Genomic DNA, 23274 nt, shown 5'->3' on the forward strand with positions numbered 1-23274 from the left:
ACTATCTTCTCTAGTACTATCCAACACACTCACTCTTTTATGCACCCTATTCCGCTTTTCTACTCCTATATGCTGGTGCCCATCCCCCTGCCAAGCTAGTTTAAACCCTCTCCAATAGCACCAACAAATGTGATGTTATTTCTATAACCTGATGTCATTTCTACAACATGCCTAGGCATGATGGGCCGAATGGCCTCCTTCTGTGCTGTATGATTCTATGATGCTATTTCTACATCATAAATGCCATTAGCATATTATGGTGCCATTTTATAACGAGATACCATTTCGGAAACAAGATTCTATTCTGATCATGTGACGTCATTTCAAAAAATGATGCCATTTTTGTAACTGATTTCTCTGATAACAATTCCAATAACTTAAATTAGAATTAAAAATGGGTAACGTAATGCTTATGTTAGTGGACTAGTAATGCAGGGGCCTGGACTTATAATCTGGATAACTTGAGTTCAAATCCCAACAAGGCAGTTTGATAATCTCAGTAAATTTTTAAAAATCTGGAAATAAAAAGCTGCTATGAGTAAAAGTGACCATGAATCCGTCAGATTGTCATAAAAACCCAGCCGGTTCACGAATGTCTTTTAGGGAAGGAAGCCTGTCTGGTCTATTTGTGACTCCTGTCCCGCACCAAATGAGGTTGACTCTTAAATGCCCTCTGAAGTGGCCCGGCAAGCCACTCTGTTGTATAAAATTGCTATCGGCGGTTCAAGAAGAAGGTTCCAGGGATGGGGGATCTTAACTACAAGGACAGGTTGGAGAAGCTGGATTTGTTTTCATTAGAGCAAAGAAGGTTGAGGGGTGATTTGATAGAGGTGTACAAGATTATGACAGGTTTAGATAGGCTAGACGGGGAAAGACTGTTCCCACTAGTTGATGGTACAAGGACTAGGGGACACAGATTTAAGATTTTGGGCAAGAGATACAGGGGGGATGTGAGGAAGAACTTTTTTACACAACGAGTGGTGAGAACCTGGAACTCGCTGCTGACGGAAGTGGTGGAAGCGGAGACACTCAATGTTTTCAAGGGTAGGTTGGATAGGCACTTGAGGGAAATAAACTTGCAGGGCTACAGGGATAGAGCAGGGGAATGGGACTGACTGGATTGCTCTGCAGAGAGCCGGCACGGACTCGATGGGCCGAATGGCCTCTTTCTGTGCCGTTATGACTGTATGACATTATAATAAATAACACCACATTTTAGAAACAGCATCATGTCATAGAAATGGTATTATGTTCTGGACATGATGAGGCTGAATTTCTGAGGGAGTAATACAGATTGCCCAGGAGGAACAGGAGAGGTCCCCCTGACCCAACTGGGAAACATTGGGCCTACTCCGCCCCGGGCTTTACCCCTGACCTCCTGCAGCTGTGATCGGCCGGTTTACCTTACCCAGGGTGGGGGGGGGGAGGGAGGGGGGTGGCTGTCTGTTTCCTTCGGTCCCCTGGCGGTGTCTCGCTGCTGCCCCCATTCTCACTCCCGTTCACCAGCCAAGACGTCACTCCTGCCGGTTTTGGGTGGGAGGCAGAGCTGAACTATTAAAATGAGACCCTGAGGTTAAAAATAGCCCGGGCTTCATACTAAGGAGTCTGTGGGGGTTTTTCCTTCCACCCAGCAGCCCTGGTTTCCCGGCTGGTACACTGACAATAGTTTGTTATCTGAACTTCAGTACTTGGTGCTTACTTTACCTGATGAATAATGAATGCATGGGCTAACCCCATGGGTCTTATAAGGAATAATGCTGCTGCTGTTATTGCTGCTCAATATTTATTGAGCTGTATAAACTACAGTTGAGATATACAGTATATGTCAATGATTTTAATGTACAGCCACCACACCATGTGGATGAATTATATAGAAATCACAAGACTGAAACAGGCCATTTGGCCCAACCAGCAATTGTTGATGTCATCCTCCACACGACGGTAGTCCGAATCCTATTTGCCTGCCCTGTTACTGCATCCCCTCCTTCCCCTTTCCTTCAACCATCCATATAATCCATTCTCAAGTCCACATAGGCAGCACGGTATGGCTGTTTGTTTGTAATGTCAGTTTGCATTTTCTGGCTCAGTTTAGTAAAAGAAAGAAAGACTTGCCTTTCTATAGCGCTTTTCACGACTACAGGACGCATCAAAGCGCTTTACAGTCAATGAGGTACTTTTGGAGTGTTGTCGCTGTTGTAATGTAGGAAACGTGGCAGCCAATTGGCGCACAGCAAGCTCCCACTAACAGCAATATGATAATGACCAGATAATCTGTTTTTGGTTATGTTGGTTGAGGGAGAAATATTGGCCAAGACACCGGGGATAACTCCCCTACTCTTCTTCAAAATAGTGCCATGGGATCTTTTACGTCCACCTGAGAGGGCAGACGGGGCCTCAGTTTAACGTCTCATTAGAAAGACGGATATAGCGGTAACATCAGCCAAAATCGCGGGGTAAATCCAATTGATTTTAATCAGGCAGCAATTCCTGAATTATTATGTGTCTGATTTACTTGGGTATTATTTTTCACATTCTAACCAGGTCTTAGTGTAATGGCTACCAGTGTAATTAGTTGGTTTAATTTTGTTTACATTACAATATCAAAAATATGCAACCTTGTTAGATAGCCGCATGGGGATATATTGTACACACTCAGTTTGCTTCACATTACAGTAGTGAGATATAATGAATGCATAATTAATGGATGATTATGTGCACAACTTTTGTGTGGAGATAAAATTATGCTTTTGCAACTGGCAATGGATAGGACACCTGCCAAATGAATTTTGTAATGCCATCAGGTCCCTAAGAAACACCAAATCAGACAGAACATTTCAGAAGCTGTTCTAAGTCTACCCATGAGGTTGACAGATAGCGAGAACTTGCAATTATATAACAACAACTTGCATTTAATGTAGTAAACCGTCCCAAGGCGCTTCACAGCTGCGATTATTAAACAAAATTTGACACCGAGCTGTATAAGGAGATATTAGGGCAGGTGACCAAAAGCTTGGTCAAAGAGGTAGGTTTTAAGGAGCACTTACAGGAGGAGGGAGAGGTAGAGAGGCGGAGATGTTTAGGGAGGGAATTCCAGAGCTTAGGGCCCAGGCAGCTGAAGGCACGGCTGCCAATGGAAGGGCAATTAAAATTGGGGATGCGCAAGAGGCCAGAATTGGAGGAGTGCAGAGATCTCGGAGGATTATAGGGCTGCAGGAGGTTACAGTGATAGGGAGGGGCGAGGCACGGAGGGATTTGAACACAAGGATGAGAATTTTAATATCGAGTCGTTGCCAGAGCGGGAGCCAGTGTAGGTCAGGGACCACTCGGGTGCAGGGTAAACGCGACTTGGTGCAAGTTAGGATACGGGCAGCAGATTTTTGGTTGAGCCCAGATTTATGGAGGGTGGAAAATGGGAGGCCAGCCAGCAGAGCACTGGAAACTCAAGTCTAGAGGAAACAGAGGCATATATAGCGCCTTTCACATCTGCAGAATGTCTGAAAATGCTTCACAGCCAATGAATTACTTTTGAAGTGTAGTTACCCTTAATAATAATAATAATAATAATAATCAACTTTATTGTCATTGTTAGTGCACAAGTGCAGTACAACGAAATGTAGGCTTGTGACTCCCGAGAGTGTACATTTAGATTAAGACATTTAAACATTCAACATTCATTTGGCTTGTAATACATTAACATAAACATAATAAAGTGCATTGGCAGATGTGCAGGCTTTAGAGTTTATTTGTGGAGTTCAGTAGGATGACAGCCCTGGGAAAGAAGCTGTTCCTAAATCTGGTCGTTCGGGTGCGAATGCATCTGTAGCGTCTCCCAGATGGCAGGAGGGTGAACAGACTGTGGCTGGGGTGGGTAGGGTCTTTAATGATGGTCCGTGACCTCCGTAAACAGCGTTTCTGATATATGTGCTCTATGGTCGGTAGCCGGGTGCTGGTAATGCGTTGGGCAGTTTTGACTACCCGCTGCAGGGCTTTCCGGTCATAGTAGCTACAGCTGCCATACCATACTGTGATACAGTTCGTCAGGATGCTCTCTATTGTGCAGCGGTAAAAGTTAGAGAGGATCAGGGGTGACAGGCTACATCCCTTCAGCCTCCTTAGGAAATATAGGCGCTGCTGGGCCTTCTTCACCAGAGAGGAGGTATTGAGGGACCAGGAGAGGTCTTCCGTGATGTGGACTCCGAGGAACCCTTGGAACCCTTGGTACGTCCATGAATGTGCCAGCCAAATTGCACACGTCAAGGTCCCACAAACAGCAAATAAATGAATCTGTTTTTGGTAATGTTGGTTAAGGAATAGAACATTATTCACAACACCAGGAAAACTCCCAGCTTTTCTTCAAATAGTGTATGAGATTTTTTTTACATCAACCTGAGAGGGCAGGCAGACAGGTCTTCAGTTTAACATCTCATCCAAAAGACAATACTGCCACCACATTGAAAGGTCCACTCCACCCACAAACGGGGATTAAAGGCCTGACATGGAGGAGGAAAGAGAAGACATAAACAGGGGAACTCTGGCTCCTCCGAAAGGGTGCGGGATTCTTTGGGATCGCATGGAAAAGTGGGGTACCGTTAGTACAGTGCTATCGGACCAGTCATAGAAGCACTCAGGAAATCTCCTGATTTTCCATAGGGCCAGTCTTCCCCTGGACATAAGTGAGAAGAATAAACATCTTTTATACTGCAGTAACGGAAAAAGTATTATCATCAGGTAAAGAAGGAAAGACTTATAAATCACCTTTCACGATCTCTGGAGGTTCCAAAGCACTTTACAGTCAATGAATTATTTTTGAAGTGTAGTCACTGTTGTAATTTAGGAAATGTGATAAATGACCAGATAATCTTTTTTTAAATTGAGGGATAAATATTGGCCAGGACACCAGGGAAAACTCCTCTGCTCTTCTTCGAAATAGTGCCATAGGATCTTTTACGTCCACCTGGGAAAGCAGACGGGGCCTCGGTTTAACGTCTCATCTGAAAGACGGCGCCTCTGACAGTGTAGCATTCCCTTAGTACTGCACTAGATTTGTTGTGCTAAAGTCTCTGGAGTGAGGACTTGAACCCACAACCTTCTGACTCAGAGTGCTGCCAACCAAGCCATGGCTGACACTAAATGAAATAGCTTTAGTCTGCATAAAAGTAATCTACATGTAACTGTAATTATCCTCATTCATCTGAGGGAGTTTATTCAACTGAATAAATCATATGTATATAAGCCTTAAATACATAACTCAGTACAATGTATGCCATCAAGTTGCATTTTACGGGAAGAATTCTGTTCAAGTTATTGTAAAATATTAACGCTTCCCAAATGGTAATAATCCCTATATTACAATATAAGGTGCAAGTGCTTGCAGGAAACACTGACATATGGAATCTCTTTTATGTTTTCTAAAAGTCAGAAAGGCTGGTTGCCAGGCTTTGGATGGACCAGTCATAGGCCTAGAAATTCAGTGGGCTGCGCCACCAGTTAGCGCCCAAAGAGGGCACTCAGTGGCTTTAGCGCCACTGGCCATGCCTCCCGCGATATTTAGCGGGGCGCTAATGGCAGCGTTAGCTTGTAGCGCTGCGCCGCCACCGATGACATCATTGGTGTGCGCAGCACCCCGCTACCGCCCCGATCGCGATATTTGGTCGCGCCCGCCTCTGTAACGCCGGTCGCAAATCGCGACCGGTTCACAGGGCCTACCTGTGGCGGTAGTGGCGCAAATTAAGGTGGAGGTGCGGGGCGGCCATTTTTTCCGGTGGCCGCCTGCCAGCACCTCCTCGCGCCGCCCTCCCCAGCCTCCTGATCCACCCCCCGGGCAGTGCTGGCTGTGTCCCAAAAACCCGGCACTTCTCCTCGGTGTCGGGCTCTTTTGCTGGCACTCGCGATCGGTGATCGCGCTGGTGCAGGCCCCTCCCCCTTAAGAAGGGGAGGAAGGCCTGCAGTACAGCAGCGCGCCGTGCCACAGCATGTGGCGCTGTGGCACGTAGCGCGGCGATATTCAGTTTGAGCGCCCCAAGCGGGACGCGGGGAGCCTCGAGCAGCGCCCTGAGTCCCTCTTGGGGCACTCCAACTGAATATCGGGAGGGCGCAAGCGGCTCTGGCCGGAGCGCAAATTCCGGCGCCCAGGCGAGCTTGGCGCCCCAAACGCGGCGCCACCGAATTTTTAGCCCATAGAGTCATACAGCACAGAAAGAGGCCCTTCGGCCCATCGTGTTCACGCCAGCCATCAAGCCCTGTCTATTCTAACCCAATTTCCCAGCACTTGGTCCGTAACCTTGTATGCTATGGTATTTCAAGTGCTCATCCAAATGCTTCTTGAATGTTGTGAGGGTTCCTGCCTCTACCAGCCTTTCAGGCAGTGAGTTCCAGATTTCAACCACCCTCTGGGTGAAAAAGTTTTCCCTCAAATCCCCTCTAAACCTTCTGCCCCTTACCTTGAAACTATGCCCCCTGGTTATTGACCCCTCTACTAAGGGGAAAAGTTCCTTTCTATCTACCCTATCTGTGTCCCTCATAATTTTGTACATGTCAATCAGGTCCCCCCTCAGCCTTTTCTGCTCTAAGGAAAACAACCCCAGCCTATCCAGTCTCTCTTCATAGCTGAAGCGCTCCAGCCCAGGTAACATCCTGGTGAATCTCCTCTGCACCCTCTCCAATGCAATCACATCCTTCCTATAGTGTGGTGACCAGAACTGCACACAGTATTCCAGCTGTGGCCTAACTAGTGTTTTGTACAGCTCCATCATAACCTCCCTGTTCTTATATTCTATGCCTTGGCTAATGAAGGCAAGTATCCCATATGCCTTTTTAACCACCTTATCTACCTGTCCTGCTGCCTTCAGGGATCTATGTACATGCACACCAAGGTCCCGCTAATCCTCTGTCCTTCCTAGGGTCCTACCATTCATTGTGTATTCCCTTGCCTTGTTAGTCCTCCCAAAATGCATCACCTCACACTTTTCAGGGTTAAATTCCATTTGCCACTGTTCTGCCCATCTAACCATCCCGTCTATATCGTCCTGTAGCCTGAGGCTTCCCTCCTCACTATTTACCACTCCACCAATTTTTGTGACATCTGCGAACTTACTGATCATACCTCCTATATTCATATCTAAATCATTAATGTACACTATAAACAGCAAAGGACCCAGCACCGATCCCTGCGGTACACCACTGGACACAGGCTTCCAGTCACACAAACAACCTTCGACCATCACCCTCTGCCTCCTGCCACTAAGCCAATTTTGGATCCAATGTGCCAAATTGCCCTGGAACCCATGGGCTCTTACCTTCTTGACCAGTCTCCCATGTGGACTTTGTCAAAAGCCTTACTGAAGTCCATGTAGGCTACATCAACTGCACTACCCTCATCCACATACCTAGTCACCCCCTCTCAAAATTCAATCAAATTGGTCAGACATGACCTCCCCCTGACAAAGCCATGCTGACTATCCCTGATTAATCCCTGCCTCTCCGAGTGGAGACTAATTCTGTCCCTCAGAATTTTTCCAATAATTTCCCTACCACTGATGTTAGGCTCACTGGCCTGTAATTCCCTGGTTTATCCCTACTACCCTTCTTGAACAATGGTACTACATTAGCTGTTCTCCAGTCCTCTGGCACCTCCCCTGTGGCCAGAAAGGTTCTGAAAATTTGTGTCAGAGCCCCTGCAATCTCCTCCCTTGCCTCACACAGCAGCCTGAGATACATCCCGTCAGGGCTTGGGGATTTATCCACTTGCAAGCCCGCTAAAACCGCTAGTACCTCCTCCCTCTCAATACTAATTTGTTCAAGTATATTACAATCCCCCTGCCTGATTTGTATGCCTACATCGTCCTTCTCCATAGTGAACACAGATGCAAAATATTCATTTAAAACCTCACCTACATCTTCTGGCTCTACACACAGATTGCCACTTTGGTCCTTAATGGGCCCTACCCTTTCCCTGGTTATCCTCTTACCCTTAATATACTTATAAAACACCTTGGGATTTTCCTTTATTTTGCCCGCCAGTGTTTTTTCATGCCCCCTCTTCGCTCTCCTAATTTCTTTTTTAAGTACCCCCCTGCAATTTCTATACTCCTCTAGGGCTTCCACTGTTTTTAGTCCTTTGTATCTGCTAAAAGCCTCCCTTTTTTTCCTAATCCATTCTTGTATATCCCTAGACATCCAGAGTTCCCTGGACTTGTTGGTTCCACCTTTGACCTTTATGGGAACATGTTGGCGCTGTACTCTATTTCCTTTCTGAATGACTCCCACTGCTCTGATGTGGATTTTCCTAGAAGTAGCTGATCCCAGTCCACTTTGGCCAGACCCTGCCTTATCATATTAAAATCAGCCTTCCCCCAATTTAGAACCTTTATTTCCGGTCCATCTTTGTCCTTTTCCATGACTACCTTAAATCTCACTGAATTATGGTCACTGTCACCAAAATGCTCTCCTGCTGACACTTCTACCACTTGCCTGGCTACATTCCCTAGAATTAGTTCCAGTACCGCCCCCTCTCTTGTAGGACTTTTTACATGCTGGCTCAAAAAGCTCCCCTGGATGCACTTTAAGAATTCCGCACCCTCTATGCCTTTCACACTCTGACTATCCCAGTTAATATTGGGGAAGTTGAAATCCCCTACTATTATTACCCTATTATTTCTACACTTCTCTGAGATTTGCCTACATATCTGTTCCTCTATCTCCCCCTGACTGTTTGGGGGCCTATAGTACACTCCCAGCAAAGTGCTTGCCCCTTTTTGTTTTTAAGTTCTACCCATATGGCCCCAACCCGTCCAACTTGTACAGATCCGTGGGGCAGCACGGTGGCATAGTGGTTAGCACTGTTGCCTCACAGCGCCAGGGACCCGGGTTCGAATCCGGCCTCGGGTGACTGTCTGTGTGGAGTTTGCACATTCTCCCCGTGTTTCCGTGGGTTTCCTCCGGGTGCTCCGGTTTCCTCCCACAGTCCAAAGATGTGCGGGTTAGGTTGATTGGCTATGATAAATTGACACTTAGTGTTAGGGGGATTAAATACGTGGGGTTACGGGGATAGGGTGGGATATGTGTTGGTATAGGGGTTACGGGGATCGGGTGGGATATGTGTTGGTGTAGGCTCGATGGGCCGAAATGGCCTCTCTCTGCACTGTGGGGTTTCTGTGATTCTGTGATTCTGTGATCCCACCTTCCCCAGAAGCCGATCCAGGAAACTAAAGCCCTCCCTCCTGCACCAACTCTTTAGCCACGCATTCATCTGCTCTATCCTCCTATTCCTATACTCACTAGCATGTGGCACCGGGAGTAATCCAGTAATTACAAGCTTTGAGGTCCTGCTTTTTAATCTGCTACCTAGCTCCCTAAATTTTTGTTGCAGGACCTCATCCCTCTTTCTACCCATGTCGTTGGTACCAATGTGAACCACGACCTCTGACTGTTCACCCTCCCCCTTCAGAATGCCCTGCAGCCGTTCGGTGACATCCTTGACCCTGGCACCAGGGAGGCAACATACCATCCTGGAGTCACATCTGTGGCCACAGAAACGTCTATCTGTTCCCCTTACGATAGAATCCCCTATCACTATTGCTCTCCCACTCTTTTTCCTCCCCTCCTGTGCAGCTGGGCCACTCGTAGTACCACAGACTTGGTTCTTGCTGCATTCCCCTGAGAAACCATCTCCCCCATCAGTATCCAAAACAGAAAATCTGTTGGAGAGGGAGATGGACCCAGAGGACTCCTGCACTACCTTCCTAGTTCTTTTACTCTGTCTGGCGGTCACCCATTTCCTGTCTGCCTGTGCACTCTTTACCTGCGGTGTGACCACCTCGTTAAACGTGCTATCCACGAAGATCTCAGCTTTGCGGATGCTCCACAGTGACTCCAGCTGCAGCTCCAGCTCCAGAACGCGGATTTCGAGTAGCTGCAGCTGGAGACACTTCCTGCACATGTGTTCGCCCTGGACACCTAAAGTGTCCCTCACTTCCCACATAGCACAGGAGGAGCAGTCCACGCATCCGAGCTGCCCTGCCATGTCCTACCCTTAATTTACTCCCTTTACTTCCTTTAAATTAAAGAATATTAAATACACTATGGACCTTACTTCCCTTTAAACACTACTTTCTCTAAACTAGAGACCTTACTTTGACTTTAACGACTGGACTGTAGAAATACTCAGTCATGATATAACACGGGAAGGGAGAGGGTCACCTCGGTGACAAGTGAAATGTACACTTGCCCCCTGCCAACCCCCACCCCCCACCCACCCCCCTCAACCACCCACAGCACCATTTCTGCTCTGTAGAAAGACATTCAAAAGCTTCTATAGAGGGAGTTCTGAATAGCTAATTGCATCCTGGAGCTCCAGGGAGGAAGGGGGAGATTACTAGTTATGTAGTGGTATGGTGTGAAGGTTGACCAAAGAGCCCTTCTATTCTGCCAACTGTGCCCAGCCTGACTCTGATATTACATTGACACACCATAGTAGTGTGCATCGCATTGTTAATAAATTGCTCACTGGCATGAATACTATTCAATGCCTGCTTCAGCAGAGACATACCTCTTCTGCAAGGTTCTGGGATGTTGAGGGAGGGTTTAAGAAGAATGACTTCTCCCTCTTGTGGTTGACCTGTTCCCTTGTCATTGTGCAGGCTGCTAATCTTATTGAATGTAAGAAGTCACACAACACCAGGTTATAGTCCAACATACAGACAGATGCATTGGCAGCAGCTTGCAAAATCTGGTGAAGTGCGACCAAGAACAACTATATACTGGATTATTTCCATATGCATTAGTCAGTTTTTGGCATACACTACATTTATGTAGAGTGCTTTTTAAACTACTTTCACAATACCGAGAGATTGCAAGGAAAGGCAGACTTTAATCTAAATTTATCAGACATCAGAGATTGGGGGACTAAAGAGAAAATGACTGGAAACACTCAGCAAGTCAGTCAGCATTTACTGGAAAGAAGAGATGAGTTAATGTTTTGGATGTAGACCCTTTCCCAGAACTGGAAGAAATTACAGATGAGAAGGATTTAGAAAGGAACAGAACAAAAGGAAAGGCAAAGGAAAACACACACACAGAAATAGAATGATCTGGAAGCTGCTTAAATGGAAAACAGGAGATGGTTAAATGGCTGAAGTGATATCCAGGATTCTGGGGGTGGTTGTTCCTGTTCAATGGTATGAGTTAGACTTTTCTTTGTGATCTTTTGACATTGCATTGGAGGTTTTTTTCAGGCCATTGATTCTTTTCTGACAACCTTCTACATTTAAAGGAAGCTCACGCATTCAGTGTTTGCCTTGCTGCCATTGTCTATGTGCAAGCACCTCCTTTGGGTGTTGGTAGCAACACCGCTGTTCCCACGAAAGCATATTGATATTTGGCAAAATGTTTGAGTCATTTATTCAGGTCAGATTGGCAGAATCTTTTTGCTTTTTGTCTCTTTCAGGACACCATTTTGTGCCTTTATTATCAGCAGCAGACGATGTCAGATTCATTTGCATTTGTTAGCATATATTGTAATACACAAAGCAGCTCATTGGGGCAGTAGATTTGCATAATGGGAACTAGCTTGTCTTAATTTTCTGCTGCCAGTAATTTAAGGAACAAATTTACATAAATGACTGCCTTTATACATCTGCAGTATCTGTAGCCGTTAGTGCCTGAACAATATATAAGGGACTATAGCAGTATTTTAGTATAATATTTTAGTAAAAAATGGCATCGGTTTAAGAAGGATTCCTAATATAAAATGGAAAATATATAATTCAGTCTATCATTATCAATTTGCTTTGTTGTTCAATTTTTCACTTGATTTTCCAGCTGTCATTCATCAAATTTAGAGCATTGGTCCTACATTAAGGAAATTCTAATTTGCTAAACTGAATGCAGTATTTCTTTAAAATATATATATTAATCATTAACTGTTTCTTGGCTGCTAGCTTTATAATTTATAATTACACTTGTGTTTCTTTAAAGTGATTTAATCAAACCGTTGCTAAAAATCAAAGTCTATCATTCACTAGGGAATTTAATGCCTGATTTTGTTTTCACTTCAGTTGTTGTATCTGAATTTATCACCGAGGGGCTAGAGGTCACAGTGTTTGAGGTAAGATACTTCAACTCGCTTTAATGTTTAATTTTATTGGCTTTGCACATTTTGATTGAGCCTAGGCCTACATGATAGGGCCTAGCCGCACACTCCCAGCATAAACCTTCCAGGACTTCGGCGGAGGTGGCTAGAAATTGGCCAGGATCCAGATATTACAGGCCTTGGCCTATGCTGCAAATTCTTGGCAAGGCCTGTTTGGTGCACAAACTCACCCATGCCACCGGAGGGCATAGGGCTGGCAGAACACTGGGAATTTCCTCATCCATTGCCTCCTTCTTGCTGAGCCCCCTCTAGACTGGGATGAACCCATTGAACTGGCACTCGGGATGGCGGTGGTGGAACCCACCTAGGGATCCAGACGTGGGTCCTGGTCGGACCTCCCACCCCGAAGTTGCCTACATCGCAGTTACTTTGGTCCCTTTCAACCCTGTTTGGAAGTCTAGGCACTAGGTGAAATTGGGCTTGAGCGCAAAACAGGCGGAATCAGATTTGCTGCCCGTTATACAGCACACCCGATATTCAGTTCTATTGAATAACAGGCAACTGATGCCTCTCTTGCCTCTCCCCTCAAAAAAAAATCATGACAAGAGTTGACAGATTTTTTTTGCGCCCCTGCCCACGTCATAATTTCACCTGCGCCAGGTTTTCCACAGTGCATTTAGGATGCTCTTAAAAAAAGTCAAGGAGGCCGGTCAAGCAGGGCACCACTAGAAAGCAGTTATGTTATTTGCCTATGAGTGCCTTGGTTGATGACAATTCTCTTCTCACTGTTCGTCATGTGAAAGAGATCAGATGGAGGCGTGATGGGATTCAGGTCCAAACTGAAGAGGGCTCCTTACATGTTGCATTTTAATAATTTAGCATTTGGAGTCAATTTAGCAATTCCTCATTCAGATCTTATAGCCAAGACAAAATTGACCCATTGGCTCCATTTGATCCACTTCGGCGTAAACCTGTGGGTTTATTAGCATTTCATGAAATATGCACATATCATGTTGCATTATTCAAATAGAAATCAGGTAGTGGCCCTGGAAGTGAACAATATAGATTTATGTTTTTAATAAAAGTACAATAAAGACCACTTGTAAATGATTAATATTTGAGAGTCTTTGCTGCATGCAAGTTTCCCTTTGTCCCAGTAATGTGCATCCAACCCTTTTATGTGTATGCTTGGATATATTGGACTTCGATGTCTAGCTTGCCACTGCACATACTAAGGTTTAACTGTAGTAAATTGAACATATAGATTTCAATCATTTGGAGCATGATTAACTGGGCAATTTTAATATTTCTATATGCATGTTTAGGCCACTGACTGTGATGCTGGAAAGAATGGCATTATTACATTTTGCATCGCAGAAGTCACTTTTTCTACAGCAGATGCACTGCCAATCAACAAAACAGCAACAGAATCTTTTTATATTCAAACATCTTTAAACAGCAAGTATAGATGGGAGGGCAGATTACGGTAGGTAACATCTAACTCAGATTTCTGGTAGTATTAATTTTTAATAATATTTCAGAATAAGGGGGCACACATTTAAAACGGAAATGAGAAGGAATTTCTTCTCTCAGAGGGTCGTGAATCTTTGGAATTCTCTTCCCCAGAGAGCTGTGGAGGCGGGGTCATTGAATATATTTAAAGGTGGAGATAGACAGATCTTTGAATGGTAAGTTAGCCAAGGGTTATGGGAAGCGGGCAGGGAGGTGGAGTTGAGGCCAAGATCAGATCAGCCATGATCTTATTGAATGGCGGAGCAGGCTCGAGGGGCCAAATGACCTACTCCTGCTCCTACGCCTTATGTTCTTATGAAACTCATGAAGGGTGAAATTGCAGTCTGTGATAATAGTGCACGAACACTTCAGCCCTGATCTTAACCCTTCCCCACCCACCACGTGCCCGATGAGAACGGGGTGGGCAGGCGGCTTAAAATAGTGGCAGCATGGCACGCACTGGAACCACGCAGCTGTGCACACGCCCCTCGCCATTTTAACAGGCGTGTTTTGGGCAGCCTCATTCAGATTCAAACACCGAGGCCTGATGACATCATTCAGGGAAACCAGGCTCTGAGGATCAGCAGGCCCAGAAGAGGTTCAAACAGGTTAGTTAACTTTTTTTATTCCTCTAATAGTTTCCTTGGGGGCCAGGAGGAGCAGGAGTGCTTCTCCGAGCTGCACAAGGACTCCATGGGCCTCTCCTGACTGCAGTCACATTGCACCCTCTCTTTCGCTTACTTTCCCGGGGATTGTTCCCGCAGGCCCCCGACTTCCTGTTGGTTTTCTGCCGGCACTCAACCGACTCTCGACCTCACTGAAGTTGGGTTTGTGGGGTGGGGGGTCAGTCAGCCCTGCTCTATTTAAATAAGGCCCAAAAATTTAAATGGCCTGGGCCTCGCATCACCGCTTGCCCCGAGCTACAATCGGGGCTTTAATGAGTTTGTAAGAAATTTCTTTGTTCTCTCTTTTAATTGGGTCAGGCGTACACCCCCGTTAGAAAAGCAGACAAAGAAATTTCATTAGAGAGCATTAATCGTTGCTACGCTGACATCGCACAGTCCAACATTGTGCAATTGGACTATTGTGCTGAAGACTTGTGCTCCAGAATTAACCAAGCCTTTAGCCAAGCTGTTCCAGCACAGCTACAACACTGGCATCTATCCGACAATGTGGAAAACTGCCCAGGTGTGTCCTGTCCACAAAAAGCAGGCCAAATCCAATCCAGCCAATTACCGCCCCAACAGTCTACTCTCAATCATCAGCAAAGTGATGGAAGGTGTCGTCGACAGTGCTATCAAGCGGCACTTACTCACCAATAGCCTGCTCACTGATGCTCAGTTTGGGTTCCGCCAAGACCACTTGGCTGCTGACCTCATTACAGCCTTGGTCCAAACATGGACAAAGGAGCTGAATTCCAGAGGTGAGGTGAGAGTGACTGCCCTTGACATCAAGGCAGCATTTGATCAAGTGTGGCATGAAGGAGCCCTAGTAAAACTGAAGTCAATGGAAATCGGGGGGTGGGGGGAAACTCTCCACTGGCTGGAGTCATACCTAGCACAAAGGAAGATGGTTGTGGTGATTGAAGATCAAGTACAACAACAACTTGCATTTATATAGCACCTTTACATCGAACTACATAGAATATAGAGCACAGAAACAGGCCATTCAGCCCAGCTAGCCTGTGCTGGTGTCTATACTCCACACGAGTCTCCTCCCATTCCACCTACCTCATCTCAGCCTTTCAGCATATCTTTCTATTCCCTTTTTTCTCATGTACTCATCTAGTTTCCTTTTGAAAGCATCTAAGCTATTTGCCTCAACCACTTCTTGTGGTAGCGAGTTTCACCTTCTAACTACACTCTGAGTGAAGATATTTCTCCTTATTTCCCTATTGGATTTATCAGTAACTGTCTTGTATTTATGGCCTTTAACGTAGCACAATGTCCCAAGGTGCTTCACAGGAGCGTTATCAGACAAAATTTGACACCAAGCCACATAAGGAGACATTAAGACAGGTGACCAAAAGCTTGGTCAAAGAGTTAGGTTTTAAGGAGTGTCATAAAGGAGGATAGAGAGATAGCGAGATGGAGAGGTTTAGGCAGGAAATTCCAGAGCTTAGTGCCTAGGCAGCTGAAGGCACGGCCGACAGTGATGGAGCAAAGGGGAGTCGAGGATGAGCAAGAGGCCAGAAGGGGAGTAACTGTAAGAACAGATCAAGTGTATCTGACAAATAATCAGAACACAGTCTTAGCAAATACGTCTGTCATTATTTTATTTTAAGAATAAGAAATCATTTGGATTTTACACTGAAGGGAAGTTGGAAGATAAAAGTGGCGGCCACAGATGGCGGACTACCCAGTAATACCGTTCATCACCTATTGGAAGTAAGTTTCCATTTCACTGCAATACCAAGCACTCTTTATGTATGTTGCATTTTGTATTTTAGATTTGAAAACATGGTAGAGCAGGGGATGTGGGTTCAGAATGATGGGGAAAATTTCTTTGGCGGCTTTTTGTGACGATATTGTCAGTATGTTCACAAAGATTTCTTCTGCTTGGTATTTCTACCAAAATCGTAAATGCGTTCTTTTACAATACTAACTTGCATTTATATCAGGGGACTGAAAATCCACGGCCCCAGCATCCCGGCATAAATTATATTTTAGCAATGATCCCCACCCCCCACTCCCCCAAAGTGTGCTCACGGAATTTGAATAATCCAGGAGGCTGCCCGCATAACTAGGGGCACATCTCAGGCACCCACATAAAAACCGTTACCCCAAGGATCTATCCTTTGCCCCCTCCTATTTCTCATCTACATGCTTCCCCTCGGCGACATCATCCGAAAACACGACGTCAGGTTCCACATGTACGCTGATGACACCGCAGCTCTACCTCACCACCACCTCTCGCAATCCCTCCACTCTCTCTGATTTGTCACGCTGCTTGTCCAACATTCAGTTCTGGATGAACAGAAATTTCCTCTATAAATATTGGGAAGGCCGAATCCATTGTCTTCCGTCCCCGCCACAAACTCCGTTCCCTAGCCACCGACTCCATCCCCCCCCCATCTCCTTGTAACGTCGTCTGTCTCCCCCCCTTCCTCAGCTCATCTGCTGCTGAAATCATCATCCATGCCTTTGTTACCTCCAGACTTGACTCTCCCAATGCTCTCCTGGCCGGCCTCCCATCTTTCACCCTCTATAAACTTGAATTCATTCAAAACTTTGATGCCTGTATCCTAACTCGCACTAAGTCCCGTTCACCCATCACCCAGTGCTCGCTGACCTACATTGGCTCCAGGTCCGACATCGCCTCAATTTTAACGTTCTCATCGTTGTTTTCAAATGCCTCCATGGCCTCACGCCCTCCCTAACTTTGTAACCTCGTCCCCGGTACCTAGTCCCTTTAGAATCCTAAAAACAGCTATCTCCATTGAGCACCTCTCAACCTTCTCTTTTCCAGTGAGAACATGCCCAATTTACATCATCAACATGACCGAGGTGGCCAGGAATCTCGACCAGGAAGTGGGTATTGGAGCCTTCCCCAGAAAGGAGTCAGAGGTGCCCCCTTGACCTCCTTTGTAAGAGGGCTAAAATGTTGCTGTCATAAATCTCATCATCGAGAAACTACCTATGAAATAACACTGGACGGCCAGCTAGTGGCACCGTCCAAGGAGTATAAATACTTGGGCGTTGGCCCCAGCTTGCCAGGGACATTTTGTAAGACAGGAACTAGTGAAGTACAACTAGACCTCCATATGCTCAAACCAAGTGCGTAGTGAGTTTTATTACGTCAGTTGTCAGAAATTATCTTCGTTCTTCAGGATCCAAGCAACGTTACAGGCCTGGATCCCCAGTTGGGCCCCACATCTACCATTCAGTGGGCCAATACATCTGTTCTCATTCGCTGTACTTCCAGGCCAGGACCAGGGGCCTTCTGGCCTCAGAGTGCCTGCCCCTAGTCACTTCTCCTCGTAGGCCTTGTTTGGAGCGGGTGAAGGCTCCGTCCCTTACAAGGATCTGCAGAAACACATGAATAAAGATTTTGCTGTGTATAGTGCAGAAGAAATATTCCCCAATATCTATTCAAAAAAATCTTAGTTTCCATTCAGTTCTCAAATAGTAAAATTAGGACAGGACTCCTACATGGAATCTATGTTTAAATAATGGGCAGGATTTTAACTCGGGTGCGGGATGGTGTCGTGTTATCCGCATTTCGTGTTATCCACCCGAATCTAAATGGATGTGGGAGATTGATGCAATTTTAACTTAAATGTCCAATTGATTTCCAACGTGTGGGAACCCTTGGCAAATGGGTTTTTCATGACTGAAAGTCGCCTCCGATGACGTCATCATTACTGCTGCATTTAAGGTCTACAGCAAACCTTGCTTCTTCTGCAGGCTTCCAAGCTTTTTCCATTTGGTGTGAGAGGGACCTGCAGGAAACATGACAAGGGGGAGGCCCAGATCAGCTCCTCATTTCGACGAGGTGGCCCTGCAGCCATTGGTGGATGGGGCTAGGGCCAACAGGGAGATGCTTTTCCCTTCCTCAGGGAGGAAGAGGCCTCCCAAGCAGACTAAGGCAGTGTGGATGCAGGTGGCTGAGGAGGTCAACTCCTTGGGAGTCACATGACGAACCTGGATTCAGTGCCGGAAAAGATTTCATGACCTTCAGCGCACTGGAAAAGTGAGTGTGAATTTCCCATCACCCTCAATCTGACCCCCATTGCCTTTCCTCACCAGCACTCAGCTTTAGCAATCTCTTCCTCCACATCCCACTTGACACTGACATCCACGCACCCATACCCATTCCCTCTCTATGCTCACATTCACATAACTATTCGACTATGCAGCCCTCACACTCCCTATCACTCTGATGCTATGAAAACAACTGACAACACACAGGGAGAGCCCTTGGTCTTGCCACCTCACTCCATCTTTGTCTCCTTCTAAGTATCTATGCTATGCAATCTCTACACTCACTCCTTCATTCTCACCCAACCTCCACTTGTCTCCCTCATTGCAGGAAAAGAGAGCTCACAACAAAAGAGAGCGAGCAAGGACAGGAGGAGGGACAGCCTCAATAGTCCACCTGACCCCCTGGGAGGAGGCCGTCCTGGAAATTATGGGCATTGAGGATGATTCGCGCGTGGGGGACGGACAGGTGGGTGTAACACAGCAAGCTGGTGACGGAAAAGTTTCCCATCTCTCTCTTTGACATTGCATGAGTCGCTGATAATGATTGTGAAGCTGTAACAGATGGACTTATGAGCATCTGCAAAAAGCAATGTGCATGTAGCCTTGGCATCACATCTCTGACTCTTTCCTTTACTCCCCCACAGGACCATCAAAGGCATCCGTCCCCCCTAGCCAGGAAGAAGAGGCTGAGCAGCCAGACTCCTCAGAGGAAGCTGCAACTTCTGAGGGCGCAGCGTCACCAGAAATCTGTGCACCCAGCACCAGCGTAGACACTCACACCTCGGTGGGACCTTCGGGACATAGAGTAGTGTTGTCACTTGGTGTATCACAGCTCACAAGTGAGCATCAGCAGATTGTGGAGACAGGGACAGCAGTGGAGAGTCCTAGTCGGAGGGCGCAGGACTCTGCCAGCTCGGCTCAGCAGCATATCGACCCTCTGCCTCTGGGTCCATCCATGGGATCAGCGGTGAAGGAACTCCAGGCACAGATGCAGGAGTTTCTGGCAGGTTTTGTCTGTAGGGTCACTGCGAGTGTGGAGCGAATGGAGGAGTCCATAGCAAACATGACCAGAGCCTTTGTGGAGTCATTGGCGCATGAACGCCTCACCATGAAAAGGATGGCAACCTCCGTGGAAAGGATGGCTACCGTAGAGGAGAGGATGGCTACGGTAGAGGAGAGGATGGCTACGGCCATGGATGAGCTTAGTCGCCAGGGTATGGAATACATAGTCATTGTTCAGAATAGAATGACACCTCTTGAGGAGCGATGGGCATCTATTGAACAGAGAAACCAGACCTTCATGGAAGTCCTTCTGAGTAGGACTGCCATTGCAGATACGGGTCCCCATGGCCCCCCTGATGTGCAGCAAGGTGCTCTCCAGCCACTTGCAGGCGCTGAGGGGGACCTGGCCCATGAGAGGGAGGTTGGTGGCAGACCTCAGGGAAGTGGGGGCTCCTCTCCAAGCGCTCACACTTCCATGCCACTGCAGAGCCCTCGGTCAGAGCCCCACCGGAGTCCACACCCAAGTGAGATAGGCGTCTCAACCTCTGCACAGCCGCAGGAGCAGCAGACTGTTGATGAGCCCTCACAGGCTCGCCACCCCAGAGGACGCCCGCCAAAGGTGTTGAGACAGGAGCAGCAGCAAAGTGAGCAAGGGGCCTCCACATCTGTTGAAGCCACAGGGGAGGCACCACGGAGGAGCACGCATAAGAGGAAAATTCTGCACAATTAGTCACAAGGGTAGTCACAAAGGTAGTCACTTGGGTGCAATTTTGTGTTTACTGTAAAAATGCCATCACTTCGTTATTATGCATACAATTTCTGATGGCAAATGTTGCAGTTGTATTGTCTGTTATTTCGCTATTGGGGGCTTAGGCATACTTGCAACTGTCAGTATGGTGGTCAGAGTGCTAGGAATCCTCTGGTTCTTGGCCATTGTCAATGCTCTGGTAAGAAGCTGCGAGGCAAAAGTATTTGATTGACTAGGCTAAGCAAGTCTGGCCAGGATGAGTACGTTCCTTGCATCCCGGGCAGCAATGTTCTCGCGTAATGCTGCCGCTGGTTGATGGGCCTCTGCAGGATGTTCGTTTTTGCCTTCCTCCTCCTCCTCCTCCTCCTCCTCATCTGAGAAGGATATGTGAGGAGCCACTTGGTCCTCAGGCATCTGCAAGCCACGACGCTGTGCCATGTTGTGAAGTGCACAGCAAACCACGACGATTCTGGAGACCCTGGCTGCTGAGTACTGCAGGGCTCCACCTGATCTATCCAGGCATCTGAAGCACACCTTCAGCAAACCGATGGTTTGCTTGATTATGGATCTGGTGGAAATGTGGCTGGAGTTGTCACTCTCCTCAGCTTCATTGGATGGTCTCCTCAACGGCGTCATTAGCCATGTCCTCAGGGGATAGCCCTTGTCTCCAAGTAGCCATCCGTTAATTTGGTCTAGCAGACTGAAGAGCGGAGGCACACTAGACAGGTGCAGTATGAAGGAGTCATGGCAACTGCTAGGGTACTTGGCACAAACATGCAAAGCTTCCTTCTTGTGGACACACACCAGCTGAACGTTAAGGGAGTGGAAGCCCTTGCGGTTGACAAAAATACCTGGATTGCGATGGGGTGCCTTAAGGGCCACGTGTGCAGTCAACGATGCCCTGTACCCTTGGAAAGCCTGCCAAAGGAGCTAATCCAACTGCTCGCACCGTGACACTTGCTCGATCCTTGGTGAAATGGATGTGATTGTGCGCGATGGCAAAGAGGGCATCAGTTACCTGCGTGATGCAAGTGTGTGCGGCCGCCTGGGAGATGCCGCTGATGTCTGCTGCTGATCCCTGGAATGAGCCTGAGGCAAAAAAGTTGAGTGCGGTGGTGACTTTGACGGCCACTGGTAATGCTTGTCCACCTGGTCCTCTGGGCAGCAGGTCTTGCTGTAGCATTGCGCAGATGTCACTCACTACCTCTTGCGAAAGTCGGAGCCGCTTTTGGCACTGCTGCTCAGACATGTTGAGATAGCTGACCCTGTGTCTGTAGACCCTGTTTGGGGGGTATCTCCTGCACCGACTGGCTTCCAGGCGCTGTCCCCTTCTGGCCTGTGCAGCCTCAGGTGGGTGAGCAGCAGCCTGGCGCTCCTGCTGCTGTTGGTGCTGCTGTTGTTCCTGGTTCTGCTGGTGCCGCGGCTGGTGCTCGAAGTCCTCTAATGCCCAGATGGGAAGGAAATAGATGGCTCCCATGCTTCTGGTATATGCCTCAGTTGAGGAAGGGCTGAGGGAAGGTGGTGAGAGGGGTTTCCCAGGAGGTCACACTGGAGATGGGTGTCAGGCTCCAACCTTCCAGAGGTATGGTTAAGCCTTCTAAAAGTTGCCCCAGACCTGAGACCACTAAGTCCTGCCACCTGCAAATGATGGCTGATCAAATCTCCTCTTTAATGGTTGACCTGCAGTTGATAGTCAGCAATCCAATAGTGCTCCCGCCAGGTTTCACCGTCGTGTTTCCCACCAGGCGTGTTTCACATGGGAAAAGGGTTAAAATCGCAAGGGCCTTTTAAAATAGGATTATAGAGGCCATTTAGTGCTTGTTAAGGGCCTTAACGACCAGTCCCGCCTGTTGGATGCGGGACGGAGTCGGGACCATCAGACACGCCTGAGTTAAAATTGCTCGGAGTCGGGAACCAGGCGGTGGGGGTCCTGCGCGCCAGTTTTTGTGATTTTAACCCCCCACATGCCTCCAATCCCGCCTCCATGGCTCAATGAAAATCCTGCCCAATGTATTTAAATAAAAACTTTGGTACAATTGATGTAGAGATTTGGCCTGGACTTAACCGATGCTTTTTGTGGCCATATATCTATAGTTTCCTGCCACTTTAACAGTACCCTAAAGATTCTAATAACTCTACCCATGTATATTGGTCAAATAAATATCAATGGAAAAGTATCATTTACCACATGTAACTAATACAGATTTTTCTCTTCAGGTCTTTATCGTTGATGGGAGCAGTAAACTACAATTAGTTTTAGACAGGCCGCCAGGAAGTGTGCTCCTCAATGAGAAACAAATACTGAGGTAGAGTTACTAGACCTGTATACCAAAAGTGTTTAATAACTTGTAGCATCTACAGGAGGGGCACTGATTTATCAGTTGAGAGCGGTATGGTAGGCAGTTATCAGCAAGAGGTTTCCTTGGCCTTGCTTGACCTGAACTCATGAGACTTCATGGGGTATGGAATTAATGTTGAGCACTCCCAGGGCCACTCCCACCTGATTACTGAGCCCACGCCTCATGGGTTTATTCTGCCGCTGGGATAGGACAAACACAGGGATGTTGATGGAGGAGCCTGGAAGCAGACGAGGAAAACATTGAAGAAGTTGACTCTGGAGGTGATTGATGTGCCTCAATAATTCCGAGACTCGATGTTAGCGAAAGAAAACAAGGCTTTTATTAACTTAGAAGGTAACACGTAGTGGAGAGAGGTATCTTCCATCCGGAGGGCTGCAGTACTGGATATGAGGCCAGACTGAGCTTGCTTACATAGGGGCCAGGTATGGGCGGAGCCCTACACACAACACATTCCAATATACAATACAATGGTGAGGAAACGGAACTGGGGGAAGGGAAATGAAACTGAAACCGACCACAGTCACAGGCAGTGATGAATGGAATATTTCATCACATTCACCCCTTCTATAGATTTAGTCTGTTCGGGGGTTTGATAGTCCTCTGCGACCGACGTGGCTGTTGCGGTGCCGCGGGTGTCGGCTGGGTGTCCCCGGTAGCCTCCTGGGTCTCTGCCGGGGGTGCCGCCAGGGTTGTTGAAGGGGTAGTTGGTGGGGGTGCCGTTGGTCGATGTTCTTCCGGGGGTGATGAAAGAATAGTGGGTGGGTAAGAGTTGCTGCGATCGTTGTCGCTGCTATCGCCGTGGTTGTTGTCGTTACCGGCTGGGGCGACGTCTTTTATGGACACGGTGTCCTCCCTTCCGTC

The 23274-nt window shown here is 47.2% G+C and overlaps 1 protein-coding gene across 2 annotated transcripts in view; it reads left to right on the top strand.

Moving 5' to 3' along the window:
• Positions 1-23274, top strand: part of LOC147124066 (cadherin-related family member 2-like) — a 189510-nt gene that overhangs the window by 122684 nt on the left and 43552 nt on the right. For both annotated transcript variants that reach the window (XM_085980586.1, XM_085980646.1), the window contains exons 21-24: positions 12054-12103; positions 13414-13574; positions 15885-15987; positions 22271-22359. In XM_085980586.1, coding sequence (XP_085836712.1) covers positions 12054-12103; positions 13414-13574; positions 15885-15987; positions 22271-22359 — 403 coding nt within the window. The remainder of the gene's footprint in view (positions 1-12053; positions 12104-13413; positions 13575-15884; positions 15988-22270; positions 22360-23274) is intronic.

This window comes from Somniosus microcephalus, chromosome 1, assembly GCF_052327205.1.
Source record: "Somniosus microcephalus isolate GS21.2 chromosome 1, FLI_Smic_1.0, whole genome shotgun sequence".
Lineage (NCBI taxonomy): Eukaryota > Metazoa > Chordata > Chondrichthyes > Squaliformes > Somniosidae > Somniosus > Somniosus microcephalus.